Source organism: Thamnophis sirtalis, unplaced genomic scaffold, assembly GCF_051295495.1.
Source record: "Thamnophis sirtalis isolate CommonGarterSnake01/CBP01778 unplaced genomic scaffold, rThaSir2_p1.2 scaffold_13, whole genome shotgun sequence".
In the NCBI taxonomy this organism is placed as follows: domain Eukaryota; kingdom Metazoa; phylum Chordata; class Lepidosauria; order Squamata; family Natricidae; genus Thamnophis; species Thamnophis sirtalis.
Window position 1 is genome coordinate 56,510,910 of NW_028261393.1, and position 22,269 is coordinate 56,533,178.

Consider the following 22,269-nt stretch of genomic DNA (forward strand, 5'->3'; position numbering starts at 1 on the left):
AAATAAACTTTAAATCTAAATCTAAATCTAAAATCCTGTGCCAGTGATGGCAAACCTTTTTGTAAACGTGTGCCAAAATTGTGCATGGGATAGCACCCTCCCGCATGCCCCACACCCACAATGCAATGCGCCCCGCCCACCTGTGCATGCATGCACAACCCCCTGTGTGTGGGGATGGGTGGGAAGGGGAGTTTTCGCTTTCCCTAGGCTTCTGGAAAGCTGGGGAGGGTGAAAAACGGACCCAACAGGCCAACTGGAAGTTTGGAAACAATCTGTTTGTGGCTACTGGAGGTCCCGAGGAGGCTGTTTCCCCCCCTCCCCAAGCTCCAGGTGTAAAGTCCTTGGCTTATGACCGGTCGGAAAGTCCTCGACATACGACCAGGCAGCCGGGAACAAATGGATTGGCTATGGGTGCCTGGCTCAAAGCGGGACTTTTGAAACTTCCCTTGTGGTTGCTCTGCTTGACACCTCCTGTATAAATAGCTGTTCAAGCAGAGCATTGGGGGGGGGGGGGCTGAATTACTTGTTCTCTTGTTAGCTTGCTGTTTAAAATAAAACTTACTTGTTTCACGGTTATCTTGCGGAGTCCTCACTTCTGTTAAACAGTTTACTACACCAAGAAAGCCTCCAGAGCCTGGGAAGGATGAAAAATGGGCCGACCGGACATCAAATATGGCTCTGCGTGGCACATTTCGCCATCTCGGTCCTCTAGAGCAGTGTTTCTCAACCTTGGCCACTTGAAGATGTCCGGACTTCAACTCCCAGAATTCCCCAGCCAGCGAATGCTGGCTGGGGAATTCTGGGAGTTGAAGTCCGGACATCTTCAAGTGGCCAAGGTTGAGAAACACTGCTCTAGAGCAAGGGGTCTCCAACCTTGGCAACTTTAAGACTTGTGGACTTCAACTCCCAGAATTCCTCAGCCAGCGTTGTCACATGACCACCGAGCCCCGCCTACCCAGATGGTCATTAAGGCAGAGAACCAGTTGTCAAATTATTTGAATCCCACCACTGGGTCTTACTAAGGCTTGAATTAAATTGCAACATGAGAAAAAGACGCCTTTCTCTTCTCAATCCAGGAAGCAGACACAAAACACTCTGCACTAAAAGAAAAGTCTTCAGTTATATTTCTTTATTCAACAAGGTTCATAATTCTTTTTTTAAATATAGAGTTAGCTCATTCTTACAATGGCATTTACAGAATCTGTTAAATAATTGGGACAGGGAAAGCATATATTCCACAGCTCGGGGTCTCACATGGACATTTTAACACCAGCCTGTTTTTAAGAGGCCCTCAACGGTTTTGTGCAAAGTTTTCGAAGTTCAGAAGTGCAATCCTAGACGCGGTCAATCTCTGAGCGCAGCCTAAAACATTAGATCCAGACTTGCTACGTAGGTAAACCGAAGCATGTACAATCTGGTAGACAAAAGTTAAAAAGATTCGAACTGTGCTGTACACATGAGGATGAACACTTTTAAAAAATAACCTTCCTTTGGGTTAACCGGGCGGTCCCGCCGTAATGAACCTATCCTCATTTTAAAAGTGTCGTACCGTGATTTCAATGGTGCTTCACATACATGGGGAAGGGGGGTGAAAATGGCTTGTTTACGGAATTCTGGCAAGGAATTCCAGCAGCAGCTGCAACGGCGTGATCTTCCGCCACTAGGAAAGTGTGCAGAAATGGAGATTAAGACAAGAAAATGTTTTCACAGGTCCAGGCGAATCCGGGCTTTTAAAACAAGAATATCTCCCCCCAATCCGTCCCAAAAACCAGATGAGAAACACGTCAACGAAAACAGATAGATGACGACTTACATTGACAGTGATTTATTTATTTTTTTTTTGGTTTATGCACACCATTCACTGCCCTGAGTGGTTGTGAGTAGCCTGTCCCAATAGTTACCCTGTGATTAGAAATGCTTTGGGAGGTTAAATTTGTAACCATAGTCTGTAGACACCAAATTACCTGAGCCTACAAAGGAGAATGTACAAATCCTGAAGGTGCACAAGAAAGTAAATGATGGAAAGTCCCTTTGAAAAGGCCTTCAATCCTTGCCCAAGAACAAGTGGGCTCTTGAAGAGCCGAAACATATAGTCTCGCTACTAACAAGGACAATCTTAATACATATAGTGCAAATGGATCCTGGACTTAGTTATGGCACATATGTCCCCCCCCCAGCCCCTTAAAAATCCCCGTGCAAACTTTGCTAGATCGTTGGCTTGGCCAGTGTAGAAGAAACCACAGTGAGATCTCTACAATCTGGAGCTTCCCATTGACCAAGTCTTGAGACACAACCCAGACTCTTTAGAGCAAAACCAGAAGGACATTTGACTGATCTCAAAGGTCCTTCAAAACCTACCAAAGTTGGCTTCCTTGAGGCCCCACAAGATCTCAGTCGAGGCCAGCCAATCCCAGCAAAGGGGTGGTTGGAAAAAACGGAAGCTCATCCTTCAACCTTCCCCCAAAGCCACGGGAACTGTCAAATGCCTTCTCAAAAGGAAACTCAGGAGATATTGTAGAGAGGAAGACGAGGTCTCATCCTTGGGTCAAAAACAATGGAGGTTTTCCAGAAGTAGAGGAAGGAAGGAAAATGAAAAAAGAAGAGGAAAGAATGGCTCCCAGTCATGGTCCCACTGGATGGGGATGTGATGTTTTTGATGATAAAAAAAGGTAAAGTTTCTTTCAAGTTGAGGTCAACTTGCGATGCTTACAGAGATACGTCCATAGAGTTTCCTTAAAATAGATCGCCATCGTCTTCCTCTGGAAGGTTTCCAACTTCCCCTCTAGCCTAGCCCCTTGAAAATTCTCCCATCCAAGGACTAACCAGGCTCGATCCTGCTTAGCTTCTAAGCCCAGACCAGAACAGCCAAGGGCTGTCCCCTTAGTTTGGACCACAGATGGCCGAATAAGTTCTAATTGGCCTCTCTGTCTCCAACGGAGTATTCACAAAGGGGCTGGGCCTTAATTCATTAAATTCAGGGGGAGCTTAACTTCCTCATCCTATCCTGGGCGGCGTCTAGAAAGCAACGGAGAGCAGCATTATATGTCAGAAGGCACGGGTCCCAGAAAGCATGGCTTCTCTTCAAATTCCTAGCTAAGGGATGAACGAATCATAAACACAGGTGTGTAAATTACAGGTGCTACCTGCTTCATCAGCAGACCACAAGACAGGACCTAAATTAAGGCTATTTGCACACGATCTCGTAACGAGAAAAAAGAAATCTTTAAAGTGCATAGGCAGTGCAACTTGGCAAGGCTACAGATCCATTTTTGGCACAATAATAATACCCTCCCTCTCCCCTCGCCCTCCCTGGTACCCTGCACAATTTTGTCAAGCAAGCCTGCAAAAGGTGGAAGCTCAGATCTGTCCCCTCCCCCGCCCCAACGCCAGTGTAAATGAAAAAAAAAAAAGCTTGATTTCTACTGGTGCAGGTGTCCATGGTCAGTGTCAATCAATCCTTGATTAGCTTCTGGGCTAATTGGCTGTGGTCTAATGATGTGGTATCCTGACATTTTGCCAGCAAGAGTGGCTGGCATTTTCAGAGGCAAAGTGCTGGATGCACTCAAAAGACGTTTCTTAGCAATTCACGGGCCGCCGACTTGAGCTCTCGTAATTGTAATGAGTTAATCTCTAATTGGACCTTGCCAGTTCTGAAAAGTCAGCTTCTGATGAGTTGTCTTTGGAGAGTATCAATCATCCAGGTCTCGGTTGTCCCAAATGTGTTTTTTTCAAGACTTCCAAAGGCCTTGAAAATGTTCCATTTCTCATCCAACTGAAGAAGATGGGAAGAGAAATGTTTTCAAGGGTGGGGAAAAAAAATCAGGAAATCCCAGTTGTGTTTTGGAAAAAGCACCTTTGGGACATCTAGGGAGATAGCAATAGCAATAGCAATAGCAGTAGACTTATATACCGCTTCATAGGCCTTTCAGGCCTCTCTAAGCGGTTTACAGAGAGTCAGCATATCGCCCCCAACAACAATCTGGGTCCTCATTTTACCCACCTCGGAAGGATGGAAGGCTGAGTCAACCCTGAGCCGGTGAGATTTGAACCGCTGAACTGCTGATCTAGCAGTAGCCTGCAGTGCTGCATTTAACCACTGCGCCACCTTGGATCCTCAGTCTTCCAAGTCCTGGTTGTCCCAAAGGTGCTTTTTAAAGAGACCACTGGACATTCTGTTTTTTTTTCTTTTGAAGACCCTTCGCTTCTCCTCCAAGAAGCTTCTTCAGTTCTGGGTGAGAAGTAAAACATCTTCAAAAGAAAAGGCAGAAACTCCAGCTGCATCTTTAAAAAAAAAAGCACCTTTGGGCCATTTCTGGTGGGTTCTTCATCCAGGTGGACTTGTAATTGGTCTCCTTTGAAGATGTCTCAAAGGAGTTACTGTTTGATTGGCAGCCTTTGGATGATGCCAGAGAGTTTATCCAGGAAGATCACATTAGACCGTGGCCTATTAACCTTACACGGAACCCTGATTGGGAAAGCCATGCCATAAACCCGTGATGGCGAAACCTTTTGGCACCTAGGGCCCAAACCGGAACACACGTGCCGGTCAGCTGGTCCTTGCGGGCACTGGAGAAATGGCCTCAAAATGCCCCCCCAAAACAGCCTGAAAACAGCCCCAAAACAGGCTGCAAAATAGGCTGTTTTCAGGCCCATTTTTTTGGACCAAAAACAGTCTGAAAAACAGCCCAGGAAATGGCCTGTTTTGGGGGCCTTTTTCAAACCATTTTCTGGGGCTCCAGTGCCCACAAATATCAGCTGGCTAGTCCAGAAGCCAGAAGAGCATTTGGCAATGGCACACTTGCCCACAGAGAGGGCTCTGCGTGCCACCTCTGGCACATGTGCCATTGGTTTGCCCTCATGGCCATAAACCATTCTCAAAGGAAGCTTTCTCCAACTGGAGTGATGTTTCCTTCCATCTCTTCCATCTGAGGTGCTTCAAACCAAATACGGACAATGGGGAACCCCAAGCCTTGCACAATCTTAGTTCCTATCAATCGTTTCATAAAAAAACATTTTGTTGGCGGGGAAACAGAAGATGATTTGGCAAGATTTGGCAAAACAAGGTGCCTCTTTTAGGACTGTGTGTCTCAACCCTGGCAACTTTTAAGATGCGTGGACATCAAGAATCCCCCTAGTTAAAGAGAGGATCCGATTGGTGGGATTTGTTATTTGAAATGCTATTTTCCAGAAGCAAGCAGGGGGAAAACACTCAAATCTCCATGTCAACAAAGAAGAAGAAGAAGAAGAAAAGGGGGGATTATAACAATCTTCTAATAACTAACATGGAAGCAAATAAAGGGTTTTGTACACCACTGAGATGTTGTAACTGATTGTGACACTATGAAAAATTGAATACATGAAAGAGACGGCCTTAAAGCTATAGAAAATCATTTAAAATATTTTGAGCAATGAATGATGGATGTGACAGGAGTTGTCCCACAGAATAACAGAACTAGTCTCTTGCCATAACATCCAAATCTTGGTTCCTATCAGCCATGATTCTTAAGATTAAATTAATTTTTCTCTGGTCAAACCTGATACTCACTTTAAGGATATTTATGGCCATGACAACAGTGGAGGGGATGAAATACAATGCCCCACCCCCCACCCCTTTAAAAAAATACAGATTCAGCTTCTTGGCACAGGATCTTAGCAAACCATCTTCATTCCCAGTCTGAACAAGCAAGCATGCTTCTAATCCTCATAACTTACAGACCAAACCATAGTTCATGCATCCAGACTTGGCAAAAGGAAGCAATTCTCATAGGCACACATCTGCTATACCCAGTGGCAAGCCACAGATATGGCTTGCCTGGGCTGGACGTTACGTCCTCTCATTCAAGTAGGTTTCTTTTTCAAGTCTTGATCAGTTCAGTTGTCGTCCTCCAAATAAAATCATAAGAGAAGGAGGAGGACGAGGAAGAAAGAGGAGGAAGGAGAGAGAGTACGTTAGAAAGGAAGAGTATTTAATACTATTGCTAAGTGCTAATTTCTTGGGGTACATTAGGAGGGAAAAGAAGGAGAGGGGTGGAAGGGAGATGAGAAGGATGGAAGGGGGACAAGAAGGAGAAGGATGGAAGGAAAACGAGGAGAAAGAGAAGGAGAAGGATGGAAGGGGGACTAGAAGAAGAAGGATGGAAGGCAGATGAGAAAGAGAAGAATTGAAGGGAGACAAGAAGGTGAAGGAGAAGGATGGGAAGGAGAAGAATTGAAGGGAGACAAGAAGGCGAAGGAGAAGGATGGGAAGGAGACGAGAAGGAGAAGAATTGAAGGAAAACAAGGAGAAAGAAGGATGGAAGGGGAACTAGAAGAAGAAGGATGGAAGGCAGATGAGAAAGAGAAGAATTAAAGGAAGGAGAAGGATGGAAGGGAGACAAGGAGAAGAATTGAAGGAAGACGAGGAAAGAGAAGGAGAAGGATGGAAGGGGGACTAGAAGAAGAAGGATGGAAGGCAGACAAGAAAGAGAAGAATTGAAGGGAGACAAGAAGGTGAAGGATGGAAGGGAGACAAGAAGGTGAAGGAGAAGGATGGAAGGGAGACAAGAAGGAGAGAATTGAAGGAAAACAAGGAGAAAGAGAAGGATGGAAGGGGGACTAGAAGAAGAAGGATGGAAGGCAGATGAGAAAGAGAAGAATTGAAGGGAGACAATAAGGTGAAGGAGAAGGATGGAAGGGAGACAAGAAGGTGAAGGAGAAGGATGGAAGGGAGACAAGGAGGAGGAGGATGGAAGGGAGATGAGAAGGATGGAAGGGGGATGAGAAGGAGAAGAATTGAAGGAAGACGAGGAGAAAGAGAAGGAGAAGGATGGAAGTGGGAGTAGAAGAAGAAGGATGGGAGATGAGAAGGAGAAGAATTGAAGGGAGACAAGAAGGTGAAGGAGAAGAATGGAAGGGGATGGAAGAAGGAGAGGAACTGAAGGGAGACAAGAAGGTGAAGGATGGAAGGGAGAGAAAGAGGAGGAGAAGAGCAAAGAGAAGAAAAGAGAAGGAAGAGTGCCTCATACTATTGCTAAATACTAACTTCCTGGAACATATTAGATTATTGATCTCTCTTCATCCCCTGCTATATTTTAGCAAAAGTCAGGTTTCTTCTAAGCAAGCAAGCAAAGCGGTGCCCAGGCCTCCAAACTCCTGCGCATGCCAAGGCCGAAACAGTTCAGGTGAGCAAGTCACTTGTCCTCACAGGAGTACCTGTGACTCTGGTGCTGCGAAACCTACAGTCCCCGAGGATTATCTGCAGGCTGTTACTGGGCACCCAGCCTTCTTTACTTCGGTTGAGGTTTTTGACCAGCCTTTCAGATAAAGGAAGGAAGGAAGGAAGGAAGATGGTGAAGATGAAACAAGCCAGAGAAAGTGCTTTGTAAAGCTGTAGAATATTCTCACGCTTCTTCTTGCCTACTTTTTGTAGGCCAGACCTTGGATCTCTGGAGCACCTACCACTGACCCTCTCCGTCTTCATGCATGAGCTGAATAACATCCCCGTTCTTCACCAGAAGTTCATCTGAGTCTCTCTTCTTGCAATCTGCTAAGGCTTTATATTTTCCTGGAGACTAAAAAGCACAAACAATAAATATGTGATTTACGCCAGAAATATAACCCTCCACCTTAAAATGTACCCTTCTAACTTCTAACTCTTTGGAGTGTTCCAAAAGAAAGCCCAACCATGGGCACAGAAGGCCCCTCGTCAACGCGGCCCTCCGAACAACACTTTTCCAAGTTGGATCATTCCACGTTGGACTGTTTTGCCGAGTTCTGGTTTAGGGGACAACCTTCCTTGAAGTTGTGTGTTGGCCTACAATTCCCGATGTGTATTCCACCTAATTTGTCCACTAACCAATTGGTTGCCATCTTCGTCTTCCGTGTCAGAGCAGGTTGAGAAGTAATGGTGGCTGGACCACTCTTCAAGGCCTTCACAGATTTCTAAGGAATGGGACATGCCCGTCCAGGCTGCATGAGAAGAGAAGGAATAATCCCCTTTTTAAGATGTCAAGCTATTGGAAGGGTCACCGCTTTCCACGACCTTTGCTCTTAGGATCAACTTTAAGGTTCCACCACAAAACCGCGCTCCACTAAACCGCGCCCAACTAAACTGCGTCGCTGACGCAGGGCGACAACAGCGCGGAGACAGAAGCACGCTGTAAACCTAAACCTAAAATTAACCCCTAAACCTAAACCTAACCCCCCTAAACCTAATCCTAAACCTAACCCTAAACCTAACCCTTAACCTAATCCTAAATCTAACCCTAAACCTAACCCTTAACCTAACCCTAAACCTAAACCTAATCCTAACCCTTAACCTAACCCTAACCCTAACCCTAACCCTTAACCTAACCCTAAAGCTAACCCTAAACCTTAGCCCTAAACCTAACCCTAAACCTAACCCTAACCCTAACCCTTACCTTAAGTTGAATCGGCTTGCTTTCAAAGCGCTATTTAAAGCGCCCTTCTTTCTCCGCGCTGGCTGTTGTCGCCCTGTTGATGACATCAGCGACGCGGTTTAATCGGGCGCGGCTTAGTCGAGCACGGTTTTGACGGGTCACGCAACTTTAACACCCCCCCCCAGTTTTAGATATTATCAGCCAAAAGAAGAGGGATGTTTTTGTGATGCCGCCTCCATTTTAGAATTTCTTTCCAGAAAAGGGAAACAATTTCCACCTCTGAAGCCTTCACAGATGGCCCATTTTTCTTCCTTCCATTTCGTTTTCAACCTCCACATTTTACTCTTGTCCAGTTTTTCTTATTGTTTACCTCGGTTCACCGACAAATGCGTGCTAGTCAAATGCGCGGCGACAAAACCGTGGCGACAAAACCGTGACATCAAAATTGCACGCCATCAACAAACAACATACTACTGGGACGCAAAAACAACCTTATAACCCCCCAGTTTTAGATATTATCAGCCAAAAGAAGAGGGATGTTTTTGTGATGCCGCCTCCATTTTAGAATTTCTTTCCAGAAAAGGGAAACAATTTCCACCTCTGAAGCCTTCACAGATGGCCCATTTTTCTTCCTTCCATTTCGTTTTCAACCTCCACATTTTACTCTTGTCCAGTTTTTCTTATTGTTTACCTCGGTTCACCGACAAATGCGTGCTAGTCAAATGCGCGGCGACAAAACCGTGGCGACAAAACCGTGACATCAAAATTGCACGCCATCAACAAACAACATACTACTGGGACGCAAAAACAACCTTATAACCCATCCACCCTAACTCTAACCCTAATCGCGCTTTTGACGTCGCGGTTTTCTCGCCGCGCATTTGACTAGCGTGCATTTGTCGGGTCACGGTTCAGCTCTAAATGTGCTACAGGGATTGGGAAAACACAGGTTCCAATCTGGATTTGTGGAAAGGCAGGAAGGCCACTGGAAAGATTCTTAGATGTTTATTATCCGTTTTCTCTGCTTCTTGCTGAAGCTCGCTTTTATAGGATGCTACAAACGTATTCTTTTTTGTCGTTGACAATCTTTGCAAGCAGAAGCTACATCAGGCACCCCATGGCTGAACACAATCCCCTAGATCTCCAAACTTGGCAACTTTTAAGAGTTCTGGACTTCGACTTCCCAGAATTCCCCAGCCAACATGGCTGTCTGAGGAATTCAGGGAAGTTAAGGTCCAGAAGTATTACAGTTGCCATGTTGGAAGACTCCTGCTCTAGAGGATAGGTCCCATTTCTCCATGAGCTTCACAAGTCCTCCCTGTTCTGACCCAGGCTTCCTTAGAAAGCAAGAAGAACATTTTGGTTCCGACAAAGCCCCTTTTATTTACATGACTCTGAATTCCTTTCCTTCACAGTCAGCAAGGCTTGGCAAACAGTCTTTCAAAGGAATGTTTATCCACACGAACCTTATCTCACTTGGAGACGTGCCAGATAACTTGTTTCCAAACACAGGGCAAGGAAAACACTTGGCACAGAGTCTCTTATAGTCACAAACAGAACTTTCCACTCTTGACACGACCGAAGGAACAAATTGTTTCCTGCAAAAGCCCCCTCCCCATTCACTCCTCTTTTGTTTCCTCTGGGAGGGGCCAGTCACCCCCAAGGTGTGGCTTTACTTCTAAATTGACCCTGTTTCCTTAGTTGTTCTTGTCTTCTGGTAGCTCTGTGCATGCGCCCACTGGGAACAGGCTCCAGCTGTTCTTCTGCCTCACTGCTGTCTTACTCCCTCTCTGCATCTGACGCAGAGCCCACATCTGAGCTTTCCTCAGCCCCCAGGACTGGCCCATGTTCCTCCACAACCTCCTCACTGTCCGACTCTGCTGCCAGCCGACCAAACACTCCCCAAATGCTACCCCCACCCCAAAATTTGCATTGCACCTCCTGTGGTTGACATCCTCCCCAAACCAAAGTACCACCCCCAAATCCCCAAAGATGATCAGTCAAAAAAAGAAGGGGAAAAAAGAAGAATCTACATACGTTTGCTAGGTTTGCTCTGCGAAGAGGAAGCTAAGTTCTCCACCGCTCCGGGGCTGGTACGTTCCGAATCGTTCTCTTCTGAGCTGACAGAAGCTCTGGGCTTTTTCCTGGAAGCACACAAAGTCCATTCAGGAGTGGTGGCTTAGAGGTGGAGCTCTGGCCTCACATTCAGGAGGCTGCGAGTTCGATCCTAGGTAGCGACAGATATTTCTCTCTCTGGCACAATGAGAATATATTATCTGCTGAACAAAACTCCGCGTTGGTGACAGGAGTGGCATCTGGCCAGTAAGTACTCAGCTCCATTCAGTTGCCCCATGAGGGATTACGGGGTCATTATGACAAACAACAACACAGAGTCCATTCAGGAGATCAGAAGGAACTTAACCCAGGTTAAAACCTTGGCTTGGCGTCTTTTATGGAACAGACTTAATAGATAGATAGATAGATAGATAGATAGATAGATAGATAGATAGATAGATAGATAGATAGATAGAAGTTTATTTATATGCCACCCTTTTCCCTGGGGGGACTCAGGGCGGCTCACAATCCAAGGGGGAGGGGGAGACAAACTTTTTAACATATAAGACAATACATAATTTAAAAACACAACATTCATACCATTCGGTATGAATTAATTCATATTTCTTGGGTCAAAATAGACCATAACACAATTAAGTCAGGTTTCCCCCCCCCCCAGATTTTCAGATCCAGGATTCTGTTTGAAAAATAGAACATTTTTTTAAAAAAAATTGGGGAGAGTGGGGGCAGAATATTCCCATTAAGAAATGTTCCAGGCAAAAAATGCATATATATTGAAATCTCTTTTTTGGAGTGCAGTTGAGGGGGCGGGGGAGAGGGAAGCATCTTTTAATCCCAAATGTTCGCCGAATCCAGGAAGTGTATTTCATTCTGAGCAATTTGGAACATTTGCATAAGGGCTTCATTATGCAAATGGCACAAACGATGCCATTTGCATCATTAGTGGAAGGAAGTCACCCTGGAAGTCTGTCATTTAGATAATCGTGTCCTTAGGCCAATAATAGTAATTAGCATGGAATATTGGTTTCTTCCACGCTGTGTCCATTAAATTGAAGCCTGATAAAAGTTTCATTTGCTGGAATTATACTGGCATGTGAAAATAATAACTTCACAGGTCGGGATTATTTTTTTTTAAAGTCAGAATGATATGGAAATTGAGTGGGAGTGATTTATGAAAAAAAAACATAAATTATCCAAAGATTGCTTGGTAGTTTTTTTCCCACTGACTTACCCATTACTCAATGGAGGAGAAAGTTGAATTGAATCAGTACACAAAGGTAACACTTGTTTCTCATCTGCGAACACGATAAAACATTGTGTTAGTTCCAAAACTTTTGTTTACCAAATGTTCTCACAATTAGATCTTTTGATTTGGTCCAGAAAATCAAAGAACTTCATAAAAGGCCTTCACCATTAAGGACCTCTGCTCGTGGATTTAATTTTTAGCTTTCCAAAAATGGACATGAATCTCCCAGTTCAGGTTTTGTATATATCTTGAGGAGTTTCTAAACTAGGATAGGTAAAGGTTCCTCTCGCACATATGTGCTAGTCGTTCCCGACTCTAGGGGGCGGCGCTCATCTCCGTTTCAAAGCCGAAGAGCCAACGCTGTCCGAAGACGTCTCCGTGGTCATGTGGCCGGCATGACTCAACGCCGAAGGCGCATGGGATGCTGTTCCCTTCCCACCAAAGGTGGTCCCTATTTCTCTACTTGCAATTTTTACGTGCTTTCGAACTGCTAGGTTGGCAGAAGCTGGGACAAGTAATGGGAGCTCACTCCATTATGCGGCGCTAGGGATTCGAACCTCCGAACTCCCTACTTTGATGATCGACAAGCTCAGCATCTTAGCCACTGAGCCACCACATCCCTACCTTTATCTTTAAACTAGGATACCTTACCTTTGATGAGCTGTTGCTGTTTGAACAAAATTTTCCGGATTTCATTTAGCCAGGCCATCTTCAGGTCAAACGTTTGCGCCTAAGAGAAGATGGTGAGATCTAAAATCAAAATCCTCCTTTGGAAGGTGGTAGAAACATTCAAATAGCCTGGTTTTATTTCTCAGGTGCGGCCTTCCCGCCTATAGAGATGAGTATCGATAGAAGAGAATATTTCTAGCTCAGGGTCGAACGGAGGGGTCCTTGGTGGTCTCTGAACCTGATTGTTTTCTTGAAGACGTTACCAAGCAGGTAACATTATCAGGGTTGGAGGTCTACATCCCCCAGCGAGTCAAATCACACCAAGGAAGCGGTCGTGATTTTGCAACTAGGGACGAAAACTCATCCAACTTTATAGAACTTAATTAGCCACGTTTCATATCATGTCAGCTTCATTTGGGGGCTGCTCATCCTACGGAGGAGAACTCGCCGGTTCTCCTTCCCATGGGTGAAACTTGAGTTTCGGTTTCAGGAATTTCAGACGCTGCTTGCCCCTCAATTGCCAAAGTCACAGTAGTTCCAGGAAGGCTACCTGCACGACGTAGACTTCTTCTCGGCCGCTGTACCAGATCTCGAACTTGCGAGGGTCTCCCTTCACGTTTTCCGTGATCCCAACAGCATTCATCTAAAAGAAGGAAGAACTTGTTCACATGCAGAACGTGAATGAACAATTTGTGTGACCTCTCCATCAATCTAGCTTTTATTTTTATTTTTTTGTGAAGACTACTGACTCTCTCTTCCAAGTCTCTCTTACAGTAAAAACTACTACTACTACTACTACTACTACTACTACTACTACTACTACTACTACTACTACAGAACAGCAGTAAGTTCTCGTGAGCTTTAGCTTTAAGGAATACATCCAGCTGTGGGGTCCGTGGTTCTCTCTGAGCTTGCTTGTTTTCTTCCAGACATTCCCTTAGCCAACTAGAGAGTTGAGGTCCACGTGTCATAAGGTTGCCAAGGTTGAGAAACACTCGTCCAGGCCAATATTGTTCATTGGTTGAGACCATCCGCTGCTTTCCAAGGCTTGGATAAAAGTTAGGTCTCCGATCACTTCATTCGCCACATTTTAAATGGAAAACCTGCAGACTGAATCCAGATTCTGTCCCCCTTACGCTCAGGTTGAGTTAGAAATGCCTTCTGGACCAAAATCGAGTAGAGTAACTCATATTCTTCCAACCATGGAAAATCATCTTCAGATTTGCCTGTTCCTATCTACTTTAATTATGTTGTAGTTATAATTATTTCTTCTTCTCCTTCTCCTTCTCCTTCTTTTCCTCCTCCTCCTCCACCTCCTCTCCTCCTCCACCACCTCCTCCTCCTCCACTTCTCCTCCTCCACCTCCTCTCCGCCACTTTCTCCTCCTCTTCTTCTCCTCCTCCTCATTCTCTTCTCCTCCTCCTCCACCTCCTCCTCCTCTTCTCCTCCACTTCATGGCTATATTCAAAGTCTCCTTTTCTTCCTCCTCCTCCTCCCCTTCCCCCTTCTCTCCTCCTCCTCCTCCTCCTCCTCCTCCCCTTCTTCTTTCTAAGCAATCTTCTTGGGAAGATTGAAACCTTGGCTGACTGGCCTAGTTATTCCAGATTGCCGGCTGCCAAAGGACCAGGCTGAGTCATTGGCCAAGGGCAGAAGTTGGCTAGATGAGTCACGTCATGCAAACATGGCCCTCCAGCCGGCCTTCTCAGAGCCGCTTCATTGCATCCCGACTCTTGACTGTCGAGCAAGATAAACAAGGTTCCCTGTGAATACGGCAGCTTCTCTCGTGCTTGCGAATGGCATCTTGGGCTGTCTGTACGCTCACAGAACGACAAGGGCAGGAAGAGGAGGAGGAGGAGGAGGAGGAGGAGGAGGAGGAGGGGGGGGAGGCATGAAACAAACGGGGCCATCTGGGCCGCCGTCTGTTGTCTCTTTCTCCTCTGCTTTGGCCTTCGCTTTCAGCCACCGTGGTCTCTGGGCAGCCTCAGCCAATCACAAGGTTGTCTCTGCAAATGCGCTTTCCGGGCACGGCTGGATAAACAAATCAGACCCTCAGTGGGAGGCATCTGACAGAGCTACGGATGTGTCCAGATGCCGAGAAGAAGCCAGGCAGAAAACCGCCCATCCTTTTCTCCTCTCCTCTTTCCAAGAAAAGGATGCTCAGATTCTTCGTTGACAAACCAAGCAGGGAAAACGAGGCATTTGAGAGCAGAGCCAGAGCGAAGGAGGGGAACAAAGACGAACGGACGAGGGAAGGTGCGACGGGAAGCCAAAAGGCCCACAACTTTGTCTCCAAACTTGAGGAGGGGGACCTTCTGGTTTCCTTCCTCATAATATGAACAAGCCAGTTGTGATTGGATGCCAATGCCTCACTTTACGGCAACAGAGAGAGAGAGAGAGTCGGAAGTCAACGTTTCTTTTTTTCTTGTCCTCCCTCCCTTCGGTTCTCCCTCTTCCGTCCCACCGTTCTTTTCCTATTTACTTTCCCCTTTTGTATCTAATTTTATAGCCCAATAAAAATTGTTAAGCTGAGAAAGAAGAGCTGGGCAACCTTCCAGCAGACAGGCCTGCACTTCAGTTTGGCCGAACCAGTAATGGTTTTGCCAGCCTGTTTCACCAGAACTGGCAGAGACGCAGGCCTGCCACGCCTCCGAACCAGTGCCCCAGTTGGCACAGCATGTTTTCCCCCCCCCCAATTTTTAAATGTTCTGTGCATGCACAGTCCTATTTATGGGCAACTGTGTTTGGGGCACACACGAAGCGCTTGGCACGCACCAAAATTGCGTGCAGACTGAACCGGCAGTAATGCCACCAGCAACCCTCCCCCACTGCACTTTACGGGTGATAAAACACCTGGCCAAATGCCCTAAGTCCTAATGTTATTTACCTTTCTTTCTTTCCTTCCTTCCTTCCTTCCTTCCTTCCTTCCTTCCTTCCTTCCTTCCCTCCCTCCCTCCCTCCCTCCCTCCCTCCCTCCTGTTAGAATGCAGCACTGCAGGCTAACTCACTGCCCACTGCCAGCAGTTCAATCCTGACTAGTTCAAGGCTGGCTCAGCCTTCCATCCTTCCGAGGTGGGTAAAACGAGGATCCCGATTGCTGGGGGGCAAGAGGCTGACTCTGCAAACTGCTTAGAGACAGCTGTGAAAGCACTGTGAAGCGGGATATAAGTCTAAGCGCTATTGCTATATTGCTACATGTCTTTTTTTTAAAAAAAATCTAACATCTCTACCAGAGGTGGGTTCCTACAGGTTCGCACCTATTCGGTAGAACCGGTTCATCAAATCTACCAAACCGGTTAGAAGAGGTTCCACCAGTGGACCCGGAAAGCAGGCCACACCTACAGAAGAGCTTCCAAATTTTTTTGAAACCCACCACTGGTCCTTGGATATGATTATTCTACACTATCATGCTCATATTTATAAAACTCAGTGCCTCTGTGAAAGGTAAGGATGACTACTGCGTTTGTGGTGCAATCAGAACATTGCGTGTGTTGAAGTTGTTTTAACACAAACCAAAGATGCCTTTTAAAAAACAAGTTGACATCCTATTCTTATGCGTGCCAGTGCTGTGTGTGGGGTCATTTAAGGTGGTTCTGACAAGTGTCGTCGGCATCTTCATATCCGGTCACATGGGCGGCAAGCCACTCCCATCCGGTCACATGGGCAGCAAGCCACTCCCACAAAGGAGGCCACACCCACAGAGTAGGTTCGAACAATTTTTGAAACCCACCACTGATCTCTACCCTGGAGTGGATGTTGCCTATCCTACCACTAAAAATACAACCAGGCCGCAGGAATCCAGCCGTATCCGAGCGCTCGGCGTTTCCTTACTTTCAGGAAGTGCTTGAAGCTGTAGGAGGACCTCTTGTCGTAGCTGTCACAGTGCTCTTCTCTCTTCTTACAGAAGACCAGGGCCTTCTCGTAGAGGAAGAGGTGCCTTTGCATGGACTTGAAGCGAGCCAGGTCCTTCATCTTCGTCGGGCCCTTCCGGTGGCCCATCCACACGCTGAAGGACCCCTGCATCAAGACTTTTCCAAGCTCCCCGAGGTCTCCCTGGAAGAGAGGGGAAAGGCTTAAAACTGGCTCTTGCTTTGCTTTCCTCTGATTCTCCTGGTTCGCAGAGAACAGACCCCAAGCACAAAGTATTAAGAAGATAAAGGAATCATTGCAGGATGTCCATGGAGCTTCTCAGTCACCCAGGTCATGGTTGTCTCAAAGGTCCTGTTTTTTTCCCAAGAGGCAACTGGACTTTCTGGTTTTTTTCTTTGAAGGCGTTTCGCTTCTCATCCCAGAAGCTTCTTCAACTCTGACTAGATGGTGGGGAAGGGAAGGATGGATTCTCCTTGCAGATAGCTGATTGTTTGTTTACAGAGTCTTAAAATGCTAATGAATGCAAACGACCAGCTGTCTGCAAAGAGCATCAATCCTTCCATTCCTCACCATCTAGCCAGAACTGAAGAAGCTTCTTGGATGAGAAGGAAAACGTCTTCAAAGAAAAAACAGGAAGTCCGGCTGCCTCTTGAAAAAAGCACCTTTGAAACAGCTGAAGACCGCAGAAAGCAGTTCTATTCTTTTAGCATTACAAGTTTCTGTTTCTTTTCATCGTTCGTTCGGCACTTTTGACATTTCTCTCTTCTGCTCTCCGTGTGTTTTTGTCATTCTGTATTCATTTGGGTTAGTTGTCATGTTTCTCTTTAAAACTTTTAAATATGTACTTATCTAGTTGTGGGTGCCCCATCATTGGAGGCTTTCAAGAAGAGACTGGAGAAGCCATTGATCCAGAGTGACAGAGGGCCTCCTGCTTGACTAGGGAGTTGGACTAGAAGACCTCCAAGGACCCTTTCAAGTCCATGATTCTATATTTCATGTTCTAATCTATGCCTTATATTCAGTGTGTGTGTGTGTGTTTGTGTGTGTGTACGTTTATGTATGTGTGTGTAGATAGACAGACAGTGATAGATAATAAGATAGATGACAGAAAATTAGATAGATAGATAGATAGATAGATAGATAGATAGATAGATAGATAGATAGATAGATAGATAGATAGATAGACAGACAGACAGACAGACAGACAGACAGACAGCTGTTGTGGCCCAGTAGGAGCCATTGGAGCTGCCACCAGACTCCAACAGCGAGGGGCCCTATGAGTCAGCTCTGGAGGAGGTGGAGGACCCTGAACAGGGTTCCGACTCCGAGCAGGGCGCAGAGAGGCTGGTTGGCCACCAGGAGGCACCTGAGCCTTGGACCAGTGGTGAGGAGACAAGGGAGTGTGATCCGGACGTCATGCATTGGAGCAGTGGAGAGGAGACAAGGGAGATGCCCGGCACCGGAGAGCTAATAGGAGTCAGGAACAAGTACGCAGGAGGTAATTGCACTCAGCCGGTGGTCATTAGGCTCCTCTCCAGACTATAAAAGGAATGCTTGTGCACACGCCCCTTTTGCAGACGTCAACGCATTAACTAATGTTGGATGAACAGTATTGTGAGCTTGGCAGGCTGGATTGCTGCCAGGGCTTATCTGTGCTGGATTGCTGCCAAGGACCTGTCTGTCTGTGAATAAATTCCGTAAAGTATCTTTGGCTTGGAGCGTTTTGGTGTGGGACGAGGGGGGTCAGAACAGATAGCTACACAGAGATATAATATAAAAATTACTGAATGTGCAATGTTTGTATTTCCTTCTCCGCTTATTTTTCCTTTTGTGCTAAATGTATTGAGAAGGAAGACGGGAACTCTCTGGAGAGGCCTCTCCTACTGAATGAATCTAGCAATCCCTCTGCATGGAATAAATCTTACATCGTAACCAGTGATGGAAATCTGATGCATGGAATCATTGACGGACTTGACCAGATCCAGCATGGCAACTAAAGCGTCTTGCAATTCCTGCACACCTTCGCAGCTGGTGCTGTACTTCAGCAGCTCCTGCAGATTAAAACAAAAACAAAAAATAAGAGTTGGTTAATTGTTTTGCCAAAGACATAATTCTGGAAGAAAATTCCACCACCGCCCCAGCTGTTTCTCCAGGGAATTTCCAGGAGATTCCACAATCCTCCAGGAAGTATGAAGAAGGTCCAACGTGGATTCAGAGACCCTTTGACGGATCTCAGCCAAGGGTCTGCATACCTTCAGCAGCAGCTGGTACTTGGTCAACCTCTGCACGGGTTTGAGCAAATACGAATCCAGACTGAGCTTGTGTTCCAGCTTCTTCTGGCACTCCTGCAGAAGAAACCCAACTTACTCTCCATTGAGAACATGGACACCCATCTTTCTTCACTTGGGTGTCCATCAAATGGGTGGTGGTAGAACCCCAAATTAATTAGTAGGGCTTTAATAGTTTAACTCCCCCATCCAAAAACATAGCCAGAGCAGGAACAACAACATACGTCCATTCCCTCCCCCCCAATATATTTGAAACATTCAACTTCTCAATCCGCAGATCAAGGTTTTCAACCCTTCTCTTTCTCTCTCTCTCTCTCTTTCTTTCTCTCTTTCTTTCTCTCTTTCTCTCTCTTTCCCTCTCTCTTTGTCTCTCTCTCTCTTTGTCTCTCTCTCTCTTTTTCTCTCTATCTCTCTTTGTGTTACTGTGTCTCTCTCTCTCTCACTCTCTGAGTCCATCTTCCTGTCTGTCTCTCTCTTTTTCTCTCTCTTTGTCTCTCTCTCTTTCTCTTTCACTCTCTCTCTTTCTCTCTTTCCCTCTCTCTCTTTCTTTCTCTCTATCTCTCTCTTTCCCTCTCTCTTTCCCCCCCTCTCTCTTTCTCTTTCACTCTCTTTCTTTCTCTCTCTCTCTTTCCCTCTCTCTTTCCCTCTCTCTCTCTCTTTTTCTCTCTCTCTGCCTCTCTTTTTCTCTCTGTCTCTCTGTCTCTCTTTGTGTTACTGTGTCTCTCTCTCACTCTCTGAGTCCATCTTCCTGTCTGTCTCTGTCTGTCTGTCTCTCTGTGTAAGAGAGAGAGAGAGAGAGAGAAAGAGAAAGAGAAAGAGAAAGAGATGGCTCGCAACTTAATGGTTGAGAGACGCATGCAAACTTTTGAAGATTTTGCCTTTCGTTTCTTCAAAGGATCCCAGGGGGAGACCCTAAAATAAAAGCCACACCTCTCAAAACTCAATTATAACGCCACCCACATTCCCAGTGGGTTCAACCATGGAAACCCGGAAATCTAAAAATGCCTTCCATTTATTGCACTCACAGTAGAAAGGCACAATACCTGGAAAAAGAGGCTCTCGGCATACTGACGCCAGAGAGATTCCGACTGTGGCTTATTCTGACAGTACTTCTCGTACATCTGAAAATCCTCCCGCTGCAGAAGGGAACAAAAATATGAAGACACAAATCTACGTCTAAGTTCAAAGCCTGCAAGGGAGCTTTTAAAGGTAAAGGTAAAGGGTCCCCTGCACATCTGTGCTAGTCGTTCCTGACTCTAGGGGGCGGTGCTCATCTCCGTTTCAAAGCCGAAGAGCCAGCACTGTCTGAAGACGTCTCCGTGGTCATGTGGCCAGCATGATTAAATGCTAAATGCTAAAGGCACACGGAACGCTGTTCCCTTCCCACCAAAGGTGGTTCTTATTTTTCTACTTGCATTTTTTACATGCTTTCAAACTGCTAGGTTGGCAGAAGCTGGGACAAGTCACGGGAGCTCACTCCGTTACATGGCGCTAGGGATTTGAACCGCTGAAATGCCAACCTTTCTGATCAACAAGCTCAGCGTCTTAGCCACTGAACCACCACGTCCCTTAAGCTTTAAGCAAAATGGAGACATGCCAGTGGAGTCGCTGGGCCTTTCTGGATCTACTGGATTTCCAGCCTTGGCGTGAGGGGACCCACCATCGGTTTGAGAAAAGGTGCTTACAAACCCTTTCCAAGAAGCAGCACCCAACTCTCTCTGGCGCTTCCATGCAGCTCTCCAGATGATGGAGGAAGATACTGCACAAAAGGGGGAAAAAGGAGGACGGAGAAGGGATCAATTCCCCGAGTTAATGATCATGAAGTCAAAGGAAAACTTGAAAAACCTGCTGGCTTACTTGTTGTGGAAGTCATAAATTTCAGGCATGTTTCCAAAAAGGACATCTCTGCAGCTTCTCAAAAGGGGCGGTAAGAGGAAGGCCATGGTGGGGTTGTCCATCTCAGCTCTGTAGCCCTGCCAACAGCACCATCACCCAATTTAGCATTAGGCAACCTTAATATTGATTATCCTGAGCCAGAAAAAACAGCATTAGGCACGCAACCTCCTTCAGGGCTGGGATATTTGGCTTGCTGGCATTTACCATTTCTTCTTCCGAGTCGGACTATTATGAAATTTGGAGCAGACTGTACAAGTGGCTAGAGAATAGAAGCCAAAACAAGAAATAAAAGTGGGGCAGAGGCTGGATGCCGTGACGAGACGACGTGCGATCTCAAAGCTCTTGAGATCGCACTCGATACTTTTATTGCTGGGGGTTTTCTAATGGACCTAAATCATCCCGAAGAGATGGTGAACAGGAAGATTACATCTTGCTGATCTCGGGGATATCGCAAATCTCCGAGGAAAGCAGGTTTAAAGTCTTCGTATGGCAGTAAAAATTCCAGCCTTTTAAAGCTGACAAAGTCAGGGCAAATTTGAAGAAGAAGTTTTTTCAGCCGGTAAGAACCTTTTATTGTTTAAAGAAAAACGGACTGCCTAAAATTTTTTTAACACTAATTTAAATTAACAAGAAATAAAAGTATACTAGAATATACTATGAGGAAAAATGTCTATAGGTAAAATGTGATTATGTGTACTATACTCCTATATTATAACCTAACTATCGCATTATTGTTAGAATTGTTCAAAACTAAGAGAAGGCAATAATTGAACTGCAAACTACAAAGGCAGAATATACGTATATGCTGATATGGAAAGCTGTAAAAGTATATTATATTGTTATGTTGCTTGTGGTTTTATCTGTTTTGTATTTGTTTTTGTATTTGGTTTTTCCTGTTCTTTTTAAACTTGAAAATGTTTAATAAAAACTATTTTAAAAAACATTTCTTCTTTTTTTAAATCTAATTTTCCTTGGCTGCCTGTGTCAAATATACTAAGGGAGCCGAGGTGGCGCAGTGGTTAAATGCAGCACTGCAGGCTACTTCAGCTGACTGCAGTTCTGCAGTTCGGCTGTTCAAATCTCACCGGCTCAAGGTTGACTCAGCCTTCCATCCTTCCGAGGTGGGTAAAATGAGGACCCGGATTGTTGGGGGCGATATGCTGACTCTGTAAACCACTTAGAGGGGGCTGAAAGCCCTATGAAGCGGTATATAAGTCTAACTGCTATTGCTAAGTCCACATTGACAGTTGGCTTCCATAGAAACTGGCACCTAATTCAGACTGTTCCACTCCCGTGGCAAATATTTGCACCGTCTCTCTTTTGATCTGCAGCCAAGACTCAGGATCTCATTAAAATTCCTGGTGCCTCGCTTGATAGTTTCCAGTGTTTGGCCATCAAAATCAAGACATTTTTGGAAAAGTACCGTGTTTCCCACAACGAGAAGTGTCGGGGATATTAAAACACAAATTGCTTAAAAGAATAAATAAAAATAATAGAAGTTTACAGATGTTAGGTATTTTTATTTCAATGTATATTTTAACTACCTAACAAGACTATATAATTTGATTAATGTGATAGAGATAATCAATAATGTTGATGTGAATTGGGTCAACATGAATGATAGCTAATTAACTTTGTTCATACTGTTATTGCGAATTGGATTAAAATGGAAAAATGGATAAGAATTAAAGGACTAAAGAGCAGATGTATAAATAATATAATGAGGATTATATAAACTTGATAAATGTGATAGAGATTATTTTGGTTTGCTAGGAGACAAAGCTAGCTTCAGCCATCTTGTTCCATGAAAACCCAACCTTCTGAAATCCATCCATTCTTTCTTCTACCA

The 22,269-nt window shown here is 45.3% G+C and overlaps 2 protein-coding genes across 4 annotated transcripts in view; both read right to left on the reverse strand.

Moving 5' to 3' along the window:
* Positions 1 to 22,269, reverse strand: part of FGF13 (fibroblast growth factor 13) — a 204,191-nt gene that overhangs the window by 176,007 nt on the left and 5,915 nt on the right. The window lies entirely within an intron of this gene.
* On the reverse strand, positions 1,110 to 20,681 carry MCF2 (MCF.2 cell line derived transforming sequence). Of its 3 annotated transcripts, none has more exons than XM_087727722.1 (13): positions 20,382 to 20,681; positions 20,214 to 20,283; positions 19,568 to 19,660; positions 18,489 to 18,581; positions 18,162 to 18,287; positions 16,198 to 16,419; positions 12,920 to 13,012; positions 12,352 to 12,430; positions 11,686 to 11,749; positions 10,416 to 10,522; positions 7,835 to 7,947; positions 7,438 to 7,550; positions 1,110 to 1,660 (listed from the first exon to the last, which is right to left on the reverse strand). In XM_087727722.1, exons 1-13 carry the CDS (start codon positions 20,480 to 20,482, stop codon positions 1,429 to 1,431), a joined length of 1,506 nt encoding a protein of 501 aa, XP_087583848.1. In that variant the 5' UTR covers positions 20,483 to 20,681; the 3' UTR covers positions 1,110 to 1,428. The 3 variants fall into 3 exon arrangements, with proteins under 3 accessions (XP_087583848.1, XP_087583850.1, XP_087583851.1); XM_087727724.1 differs by having other exon boundaries at positions 1,516 to 3,015; positions 20,382 to 20,676; XM_087727725.1 differs by lacking the exon at positions 1,110 to 1,660 and adding an exon at positions 4,737 to 5,861 and having other exon boundaries at positions 20,382 to 20,676.